This window comes from Erinaceus europaeus, chromosome 7 (assembly GCF_950295315.1).
Source record: "Erinaceus europaeus chromosome 7, mEriEur2.1, whole genome shotgun sequence".
Taxonomy (NCBI): Eukaryota; Metazoa; Chordata; class Mammalia; order Eulipotyphla; family Erinaceidae; genus Erinaceus; species Erinaceus europaeus.
In genome coordinates this window covers 72126347-72138573 of record NC_080168.1, presented here as the reverse complement: position 1 = coordinate 72138573, position 12227 = coordinate 72126347, and the positions used below count along the sequence as shown (strand labels likewise).

Sequence of the window (12227 nt, the reverse complement as noted above, 5' to 3'; positions counted from 1 at the left end):
ATCTGGAGCAGAGCTCTCTTCACTATTTCCCAGATCTATCACACATTAAGGGACAGAGTGCTGACATGTTTTCTTTGCATACCAGAGATGTCCAGTACAGAAAGAAATGTAACCATGTAAGCAACAACTAGACTACCTGACTGCCAAGGTTAAAGAAACTGGCATGAGAGATAAACTGAGAGAACTGGTCACAGAAAACGCTCACTCCAAACGTCAGGTATTTGAAGATTCCTTTCTTTACTCCATACAATGTATTTTCTAGATGCTATCTGTATTTTCTCAATGTGCATGCTGACATGCTATGCGATGGTAATGTATCTACAGTATGTACCTCTGTGGCATGTAGATATTTTAGCTCGTACTATGTAGTATGAACCAATATGAAATGAATGTATAAAATTTAGTTCACAGGGGCCAGGTGGTGGTGCACCTGGGTTGAGTGCACATGTTACAGTGCGCAAAGACCCAGGTTCAAGCCCCTGGTCCCCACCTGCATAGGGAAAGTTTCACACGTGGTGAAGCAGTGCTGCAGGTCTCTCTCTTTCTCCCTCTCTATCACCCTCTTCCCTCTCAATTTCTGATTGTCTCTCTCCAACAAATAAAGATTTTTAAAAAACTTAAAATTTAGTGCATTATGTAAAGTTCAATTTTAGTAAAAGAAAAAAATTGTTAGCAACCAAGATTTATGTTTTCCTCACTTTACCTGATAACCGATTCCCTGATAATCAGGCTGTATAGACAGTTAAAAGTAAAACTGGTAATACTGAGCACTATCTCAAAATTATCAAGTCTAGAGATGTGTATAAAAATTTAAATATGTAAGGAACCTTTTTCTTTGAGAAGTCATAAAGGTACCTCCAAACAATGCTTTTCTGTGCACAATACTGCAGATTAAGGAAAAATAACTACTACTAAAATAAAATAAATAACATAGCTCTAAAGTTAAAAAAGACTATCTTAAAATAGAAACTTGTAAAAAAAAACTCAAAAAGTTCTTTTATTAAATCTCTAAAACAAAATATAGCTTTTTGAGTTTAAGCAAAACCAGATGTCTCTCCTATGCATATGTACTTGTTTCTCCTACACATTATATACTTAATTAATTTCAACCAAATAAAATGTAAGGTTTTTCACCATTACAAATTTTTGTCCCATATTTTTGTGTTTAACTGATATGTAGATAGCACAAACACATGTACAATCCCCCAAAGAATTAGAAGTTACAGAAATCTTCTGCTTCAAATCCCTACCTCCCATGTTTATTGCTCCACGGGGACCCATATCACCCATTCTCATTTCCTGTTCTCTCTGTAAGCAAGCATAGTTGTCACAGTCAACCTATCAATGTTATGACTTTACATTTCCCATCTAAAATCAAAAAGAAAAGAGTAAACCGGAATATCATTTTCCATTAACTTAATTTTGCAATGTCATTTATGTAATAGGAACAATGAAAGAAACTTCAGATTTCAGTTCTATTTAAAGACCTTAAAAGCACCCAGTTAATACTACCAGATTATCAGTCAGAAAGATTTTATTACATAAAATCTTGTATTCCTATAGATCAAAGACAAATACCTAGATTCTAAGCAAAAGTCTAGTAATAATCACCAGAATGAGTTTACTTTTCCTCGAGACAATTCATTTCTTAAAACAGGAAAGACTATTACCACCTTTATATGTAAATACATTTAAACATAAAACAGTGGATGGAATAGCTAAAAGTAAATGTATACTCAATATTCAGATCGTGTTATAGTTCATCTTGTATTTTTATTCTAGTTCTCAAGCATTATTTCATCAAGAATTATAAATATCCCCATTAACCACAAGTAATTATTAAAAGCTAGACAGTTTTGCTTTCCTTTATTTGAACAGCTGTATTTGGAAACCTAAATAAAAATGGTACAGTGCAGTTGGCAAGTTCTGAAACAAATATGCGAGGTTAACTGTGACACAAAGGGTCATACAAAAGTTTAAAATTTTAATATATGTACAGAAATTATTTGATTATGTCTCTAACATAACGTCAATGAAATCTCTAGTTAATACCATATTATAACTGATTTCCATTAGCCTCTGATAATCTCAAAGATATATGTGTTAAATGTAGGATAAAACATGGAGGGAAAAAAAGCAATGTTTAAACCTATGGAAAGCAGTTATTATTTTACTAAGATGTTATCAGGGCTTACTCATCTCAATCTCATTGGGAAAAAAGTTAAACTGAATATAAAGGTAACAGGGGGTCAAGTGGTGGCTCACCTGTGTGAGCGTACACATTACAACGCACAAAGAACCAGGCTCAAGCCCCTGATCCCCACCTGCAGGGGGGTAAGCTTTGTGAGTGAAGCAGTGTTACAATTGCCTCAGTCTTTCTCATTCTCTATCACCCTCTTCCCTCTTGATTTCTGGCTGTCTCTATCCAATAAATAAATAAATAAATAAATGTAATAGGCTGGATGATGGCAAATCCGGATAACACAATGTTATAGTGCACAAGGACCTGGGTTCATGCCAGTAGTCCCCATCTGCAAGGGGCAAGCTTCTCAGGTAGTGAAGCAGAGCTGCAGGCATCTTCCCCTCTCTGTATCTCCCCTTCCCCTTTCAATTAATCTCTGTCCTATCAAATAAAATCTTAAAATGACTACCCACACAGCATTATAAAGAAAACAGTTTGACACATTGTGTAAAAAAACATCAGGGCACAGAGGTGGCTCATGTTGTCATATGTGATGTCCTGGATTAGAGTTCCAGCACTAAGAGAAAAAGAAAGTAAGCAAGCAAGAGAAAAAAAGAAAGGAGGGAGTAAGAGAGACGAACCTCCAAGGACATTTTCTTTTTTTTCTTTTGGGGGCGGGGGTCATCATTGATCTATTATTTTCTTTAAAGTTCAGATTGACAGAGAAGAAAAGAATCACAGAGAGGAGAGACACCACATCATTTCACCATTCATGGAGCTTTGGCTGAGTACAATCTATGTGGTGCGATGCTCCCAACATGGTGTATGAAGCCTGAGCCTGGGTTCTTGCACAGGGTAAAGCACACACTCTACCAGGTGAGCTACAGTCCCTCAGTGCTCTTTTCTGACTATCAATTTGGTTCAACTAACAAATCTTTTTTTAAATATTTATTTATTCCCTTTTGTTGCCCTTGTTTTACTGTTGTAATTATAATTATTATGGATGATGTCGCTGTTCGATAGGATAGAGAGAAATGGAGAGAGGAGGGGAAGACAGAGAGGGGGAAAGAAAGATAAGACACCTGCAAGACCTGCTTCACCGTCTGTGAAGCGACTCCCTTGCAGGTGGGGAGCCAGGGCTGGAACCGGGAAGCTTACACAGGTCCTTGTGCTTTGCGCCACATGTGCTTCACCCACTGTGCTACCACCCGACTCCTCTAACAAATCTTTTGAAAAAACTTTGTAAGATTTGTAAAAAGGACATAAAACTTTATAATCACATGTAACAGTAGTACTGATAAATCAAGTCACCATTTCCTCTTCACTAAAGTACAGATTTGCTCCAGTTTGTCCCAAACCTTCCAGATACTATTCAGAGCATACCTGTTACTGAAAAGATGGCTGCATTCCAGAACCACTGAGTGAAACATATGAATTTTATGATCAAAACATTTGGAAGAAGTGGTAAACAACAGCTGAAAGTGTTAATGGTGTTTATACTTTGGGATTTGCCTTCATTAACAAAGATTAGAAATACAATCTTGATTACCAACTAGTTAAGCAATATAGTATGAACATTTTGAACAGTATATAAACACTATAAACGCTAATGTTTATATACTCAAATCCCAAACTGGAGAGCTATTATCTTGGAGGGAAGGTGTGGGAGGACACTATCATCTGCAATATTAAGATCCAGTTGTAACATCTATTAGTTTAAATAAGAAAACCAGGTTATGTTTCAGTAAACTATGCTGAATTACCATATCATTATAGTACCAATGCAAACATTTTTTCACTAAATATATGTTGTCTTTGACTGTTGACATTTTCTTAAAAATTGCTAAATACAGTAAGAACACAATATACTATGTAAATATACGTATTTTTTTAAAAGGTAGCATATTTTCTAACCATTGTAGAAGCTCCAGAAACTTCCAGCTTCGTAGTCATGTCTTAATCTCACTGTTATAGTCTATGAATCCAAGAAAAGTTGGAAGAGGGCACTTTACATAAGCAAAAATTAAAACGGTGTATCATATTTTAACATACGGAACATCAGAAAGAACTGCTTCAAGTTCTTAACTTTGTAACCACACAAAAAGTATATAAGACCATTTACTTTGCCCATGATTTACTTCTAACACAAATTAAAATTGATCCACAGTATGTGATATTCTTGCAATATAAATGTTAATGATGCCGTGATTATTTTATCAAAAACAGTTGTGATGTTAACATGAATAACGTATACTGTTATTAATAAAAACTTATTGAAAATGATTGAACCATTACTCTTCAAAGCAACCCTATTTGGTTAACTGCTATTCAGTTTCAAAAATCTTAAAACTGAGGCACAGAGTTGTTAAGTAGTTTACTCACAGTAATATAGATAGTAGTAAGTGACAGAGGTAATCTACAGATGTATAGAAAAGTAGAATTTATAAATCTCGCTTTTTTTTAAGAAATTCCATCAAAGGCTACCTATTATGCATATGTATTCCTAAAAGTTTCACAGTTAAGTATGCTTAAGTTTACACATGACCAAAAAGTAAAACACAACTTCCAGAGCCCCATATAGTAAAGCAATATTCCATTTAGACAGCAGTACTCAAAATGTGACTCATATAAAATCCCTTTAGGAAATGCACAAAATCAAAACTGTTTCATGTCTTAGCAACAATAGAAACTATAATGCAACGATTTAGACATTTCACTCCACAGGCATTCCAAGATGGCACAAAAACAATATCCTGGTGTCAGCATTTATCAAGGTACGTACTTCCAATTTTTTCTATTATTTACCATGTTTTTCATATGATACAACAGCAGCCTCAAAGTTTTCCATTTTAAACAGACTGAAGGAGGAAAAAAAGGATTAATTTTAATAAATTGTAGTAAGTTGTTATCCTTGGGTATGCCTTTCCAATATTCTAATCAGCAAGACAGGATACATATATAAAGATTTCTATTGCTTTCTGAATTAGGTTTTGTGATTAGGTTGAAGCATTCTTTCTTGGAAGATTTTTACTTGAAATAGTATTTGACAGACCGCAATAACTGACATGGTTGTTATTTCCTGATGACATCATGACTAATATTAAGAAGCATCATCTGTTTATAATTTTGTGTAACACATCAATATTTGAAAAAAATTATATTACTGACTTGATCAGTATTATTCTAATGTTTACTGCATGACATAAAATTGTGCATGGCTGGTAAAAGAGTTACTCAAAAACCAAGGTAGCTCAGTAGAATGTAAATGTAAAACAGTAAGAAATTAATAGCTGTCAAGTTTTACCATAGTTTTATACAGTATCAAGGAATATCAACATGTATCTGACTTACAATAGTTTATACATTTGTTGACATTTATAGTTTTACTATTGCAAAGAATAGACACTTATCTGAAAACACTAACATATATTTGTCTTAATTTACAAGTTACTTATCCGTAAGAAGCCCAGACCATTTTGCAACAGATGGAATGCAGAAATATACGAAGACTGCCAATTTAGATGAAATCACACATTGAACTAATCTTAAAAAGCACAATGCCATACTCCCCACCACATTAAAATCAGACAGTAAAGAGATTAATAATAGTAAAAGGCCACTTTTCTCATTTGAACACATCATAGATCTTTTCTCTAATGTCTAATATGATGAACCTAATGAAATGAAAGCTACCTGAAAGATGTCAGATCCAATAATTTTTACTATGTTGCAACATAAAAAACCTGATACCTACTGTTCATCAGTTACAGTCTATGGTTTTTCACAGAAACTTAAAGCAAAAGAGATTTGTAATAATAATAAATTAATCACAGGATTTCCTAAAGTGTGGAACATTATTTTATATAGAACAGATCTTTCACTATTTAGGACTTAGATATATTTATACTTTAGGTTACCAACTTTAAAGAAGGTACATGGTACAAGATAATGTGTAAAAAAAAAAAAGAAAAAGAAAGGCTAACACATTTAGTTAAATAACATAGCAGCTAAAGTTACATTTTGTAATCAATGTATATATACATTGAATATATATAATTGATTATATATATATATAATCAATGAATATATCTTCATCTAACACATGATCAATGTAAGTAGACAGACACAATCATCATTATTCTTTAACTCATAGACTCTCAATGCAAACTAAAGACACCGACAGTGGTCCGGGAGGTGGCCCAGTGGATAAAGCATTGGATTCTCAACCATGAGGTCCTGAGTTTGATCACCGGCAGCACATGTACCAGAGTGATGTCTGGTTCTTTCTCTCTCTCTGCCTTTCTCACAAATAAATAAATTCTTTAAAAAAAAAAAAAAAAAAGACACCGATAATAACTGTCTAAAGATCAACATGTGCTTTTTTTTAGACTCTAAGAAATTAAGATTCCTAATGTAAAAATGCAAATATAGAAAAATCTTAATCTGTGGACTTGGGAGGTAGCATAATGGTTATGCAAAAAGACTTTCTTGCCTCCAGAGGACTCAACCCCAATTCCACCAGGACTTGGAACATCTGTCACTAGACTTCTTTGTTTTTATATCACTGAGAGGCAAGGGAATCTGGAAAACACCAGAGGAAGTCAGAAACTGTTTCTCTTATCTGAGACGAAAGAGGAAAAATGAAAGACAAATTCATGTCTGAGGCTCTGAGGTCTCAGGTTCAATCCTCAGCACTACCATAACCTAGAGCTGAGTAGTACACTATTCTTTCTCTCTTTATCTCATTCATTAAAATAAATGTTTTTTTTAATTTTCTTATTATCTTTATTTACTAGATAGAGACAGTCAGAAATCAAGAGGGAAGGGGGTGATAAAGAGGAGGAAAGACACCTGCAACATTGCTTTACCACTTGCAAAGTTTTACCTCTGCAGGTGGGAACCAGGGTCTCAAACCCGGTCTTCACACACTATAGCGTGCACTCAACCATGTGCACCACCACCTGGCCCCAAATGATTTTTTCTTAAATATTAATTCACTGAGATAAATACAATTCCAAAGAAACACATATCAATTAGTGACATGATTTTTTTTTTTTGGTAACTGAATATTCTAAAATTACTGACTAAAAGAAACTTTTATTAAAAAGTTGAGCTAAGGGGAGATGGGTAGGGAAAAAAAAAAGTTGAGCTAAGGCCTGGAGATATCAAGCCATAATTAGAGTTGAGAAGAGCTAGGGTGAGAAATGAGAAAAGAGACGGAAAAGGTAGGAAGGAAATAAACACTTGGGTACGTCTTCTTCACAGGAATTTTCCATAGAAAGGATTACTGGGGGCCAGGCAGTAGTGCAGAGGGTTAAGTGCACATAGTGCAAAAACACAAGGACTAGCGTTAAAGATCCCAGTTTGAGCCCCCAGCTTCCCACCTGGCATGGGGGTCACTTCATAGGCAATGAAGGAAGTCCGCAGGTGTCTATCTTTTCCCATTTTCCCCATCTTTCTCCATTTCTCTCTGTCTTATCCAGCAGCAGCAGCAAAAACAACAATACCAAGGGCCAAACCCCCCCCCAAAAAAAAAGAAGAAAGTATTATTATTATTATTATTGGGACTGGTGATGATGCACCAGGTTGAGCACAAGTTACAATGTGCTAGGATCCAGGTTCAGGACCCTAGCCCCCACCTGCAGGTGGAAAGCTTCAAGAATGGCAAAGCAGGTCTGCAGGCATCTATCTCTCCTCCTTCTCTATTGATTTCTGGCTGTTTCTATACAATAAATAAAAAAGACTATAAAAACTTAAATAAAAAAGGATTAATTAGCCAAAAAACTTCATAAAGGTCAGAGACTGCTCTTAGGGTAGGGGATATGCGTGCTTGCATTGAGCACTTGAGTTCAAGTCCAACACTAAACCAAACATGGGACATGCCAGGTGGAAAGCTAATTTTGTGGTGTTTCTCCTTTGCTATCTGAATGAAAAAGCATTCCAGAAGAAACAAAGCAAAACAAAAAATCTTTATGGGAGAAATTAGAGCTGGTGGTATCCAAAAATAATGTATGTAGAAGAATGGGTCAGAATTCAAGTATGCAGAGTATTAATAAAATATATATAATTTTTAAAAGAATTTATATAAAAGGGAGGTAGGTACAGAAAGAAAGAGACACACACCTGCAGCACTGCTTCATCATTTGTGAAGCTTCCCCTATGCAGATGGGGAATAAGGGTTTGAACCCTTGATATGTGTATTCAATCAGGTGTACCAAGAGCATAGACTGGAATTATATATTTTTAAAATAACAAAACTAAATAAAAACCAACAATTAATAAAATTAAAATGTTATACTAGAAAAGAAAGACAGGGCTAGGTAGTGGCACACCTGATTTAATGCAAATGTTATAATGTGCAAGGACCAGCATTCCAGCCCCCAGTCTCCACCTGCAAGCGGAAAGCTTTGCGAGTGGGGAAGCAGGGCTAAAGGTGTCTCTCTTTCTCACTTTCCCTCTCTATCCACGCCCTCAATTTCTGGCTGTCTCTATCAAATATATATAATCAATTTAAAAAACATTTGAGAAAGGAAAGACAAATTGCCGATAATTAAGACGAAATAATACCATGCAAATTTTGCATTATTATCATGAAATGCTTGGAAGACTTAAAAATTATAGTTTAAGCAATCAAAAACAATAGTTTGCAAAGCATACCATTACTGATTACTCAACAGTAGTGTGTAAATGTTTCTAGTAGCATAAGACAATCTTTTAATATGCATAAGACCTCATAAGTACATTATATAACATCTCTTAACTGTGAATACTGGAAAAATATTTCTTTTATAATTGTTAAAACTAAAACTTTTCATCATAAGATCGCTAGAGAATTGTAAATTGAAATGAAATACTACAGTATATACTTTAGAATGGTTAAAGTCCTATATTGGGACAACATAGAAAGCTCTGGAGTAAAAAACCCTGAACAGATGTCCTTTGGAAAACAATTTAACAGTTTCTTACAAAACTAAGCACACTCTTACCATGCTATCTAGCAATACTGCTTAGTGTTTAACCCAAAGGAGCTGAAAATACAAAAGCCTGAACATAGATGTTTACAGAAAGTATATTCACAATTGCCAGCAGTTTGAAATCATCAGGATACCCCTCGGTAGGTGAACAGATGGGGATGTGATATATGAAAACAATGAAACATTGCTCAAAAATAAAAGTAAATGAGTTATCAAGCCATGGAGAGTCAGAGAAGAAAGATGGGTTATTGAGTAGCCACTACAGTAAGCCTGCATACGTAGTTCTAATTATCTGACATTTTGTAAATAGAAAGCAATGGAAAAAGTTAAAGCAACAGGACATGGAAGAAGGAAGGTAAGCATAGCAGATAGGACTTCTAGAACAGTAAAACGATCCTGACTAGCGTTATGACACACTATTTACAGTGGGCAGATATCATTTGTCAAAATTAACAGAATACACAAGAGTAAACCCTAATATAAACTATGAACTTTGGATCATAAGGTATAATTTTAAAAAACTCCTGGAGATGTGGTGTGGGATTTTGACAGTGAAGGATGTCTCTGTAGAGGAAGGAGGTATATGTATCTTCTCTTCAAATATGTTATCAACATAACTACTCTAAAATCTAGTAATATGAGCTCTTAGAAGTTTAATTAAAAATAAATCGGATCTAAATTTTCATCACAGGTCTTAATCATGAAATATTGGGTTTTTGAAAAGTTGTGATGTATTCTTCTGTTTTTCCATGCAAAAATGCCATGGCTTTTCTGACAACCCATTATGTTACTTGACATATTTTGAATCAGAAATAAGATTAATAAATAGAAGTATAGGAAGAAATTATATTCATTAACCTAAAGTCTTAAACTAGAATGATGTATGCATAGACTATGTATCTGTCAATGTCAGACTCAACTGACTATATATCACTGACAGATATATAAAAGTTAGCTTTCTAACTGAAGATAAATGTTATACATTAAAAAAAAATAGGGCAACAGTATTTGAGACATGTCAATTTTTCAAACCAATTTATATTCAGTAATTTTATTTGCATACCAAAGAAACATTTTCAATAGTCATAACAAACTCTTTCAAGAAGTAGTATTAAAACCTGAATGTGAGACTGCCAAGCTGGTGTAGCAGCTCTGTCCAAGGACTCTAAGGCAGACAGAGCTTCAGGTTCAAAGCCTGTCCTCCCCAGAAGCCGGTGGTTCACCGCTCAGAGGAATAAAATAAAATTAAATTAAATTAAATTAAAATAAAATATGAATGTGACTGAGACTATTTTATCCTTCATTTTAGTTATCCCAAACTCTAGATAAAAATCAACAATACAGATATCCACAATACCACAAACTTGATACTTTAACAGCGCTCTACCAAAGTTCAAGTAGCTGATAAATAATTTGCATTTTGCTAGCCATAATGTCTCAGTTACATAACCTACTTTAAACCAAAATAACTCATGGTAAACATTTGAAAGATAAAACAAAAGGAAAAATATAAATTGCAAAGGAAAAAATTCAAAAATAACTATGAAAAGCAGTAGTGGAAAAAGCAAAGAATGAGGTAAATGAATGAGTAAATTAGTACATATCTAATATGTATTAGCTTTTTCTGTTTGATACTAACAAACTATCTTAATAGACTATCATAAACTTTGCATTTTTGACAAATTATATTTTTCTAAGAAGTTAAATCAACAAAATGAATATAAAGAAAGTTGTTAGAATATGAAACTGGCAAAAAAAATAAGTAAAAAAAAAAAAAAGAACAAATCAATTACTTTAAAGCAGGTTATAGAAAACGTTAATAAGTCAAATAAACTGTGTATTTAAAGTATAACCAGAAAAGCCAGGATTTCGAATACATGCATGATATAGTGGAAGATGCCATAAAACAAAGTAATTAACTTACCCAAACAGTTTCAATTATCTGAATTCTTAAAAAGTATTTAAAATTTTATGATTTTAAGACATATTAACAAAACAACTGAAAATTCAACTTGTCAGCAGAGTATGTTTACATGCTCAAAGATTCTATCTAGCCCATAACCATTAATAATTAAACATGTACACTGCATTAAAATGTATATAGTTTGGTACAAAAGTCTAAATATTGTTAAGTATTTTTTAATTACCTTTATTTATTGGATAGATACAGCCAGAAATCCAGAGGAGAGGAGGAGGTAGAGAGGGAAAGAGAGACACCTGCAGGCCTGTTTCACCACTCATGAAGCTGCAAGTGAGGACCAGAGACTTGAATCCAGGTCCTTACGCACTATGATGTGTGCACTTAACCAGGTGCACCACCACATGGCCCTCAATATTGTAACTTTTTTATCAAAGAGAGTTCCATGCCTTTCATATCAGTACCAAAGATAACAGATACTGATTTCCCTCCTCCTGCCCCCCCCCCCAAAATAGTAATAAAGTTTTTCTCCATAATGACCTTGTATGGGAACACCTAAAAGAGTGTGCTTTTTTTTCTAAAGAACACATTACAAAGTCATAATGCAGTAGTTACATATCAAAATTTCTAATATTCCTAGAATCTTAATCATTAACTCAAAGTACTTAACATACAAAAAATTTACTGTCAGTACTACACATACTAGACATTTCAAGGACATATTTGGTTAACCACTTCTATTCACCAATCTTGGCTCTACTCCAATACCACAAAAAGGATTAGCTAAAAGATCTTATTATTCAGAAGTAAGATAAGAATTTACCATTTACACTGAAAAGATATTATGTATACCTACAACAATAGATATACCAATTACATCAGTTTCAAAACTCAAAATAATCTTATTAACAGAGCTATCAGACTATTCAGTAATAACTTTGACATTCCCGAGGGGAAAAGTCTCTCTAAAATCTCAGGCCTGGGTTTATTTCTGAATATATTTCTACACGGGCATTCTGCCTTTTTTTTTTTTTTGCCTTCAGGGTTATTGCTGGGGCTCAGTGCTACACCATGAATCCACTGCTCCTGGAGACCATCTGTCCCCCTTTTTGTTGCCCTTGTTGTCGGAGCCTTGTTGATTGTGGCTATTATT

General features: G+C 34.1%; 1 protein-coding gene across 4 annotated transcripts in view; it reads right to left on the bottom strand.

Annotated features, from left to right (window-relative positions):
• The window catches only part of PSPC1 (paraspeckle component 1), a 101719-nt gene that overhangs the window by 45499 nt on the left and 43993 nt on the right, over nt 1–12227 (bottom strand). Inside the window, exon 7 of one of the 4 annotated variants that reach the window (XM_007528941.3) lies at nt 1251–1308. The exons of the other annotated variants lie outside the window; for them this stretch is intronic. Within the exon in view, the coding sequence (XP_007529003.1) occupies nt 1251–1308 (58 nt within the window). The remainder of the gene's footprint in view (nt 1–1250; nt 1309–12227) is intronic. 4 annotated transcript variants of the gene reach the window in all.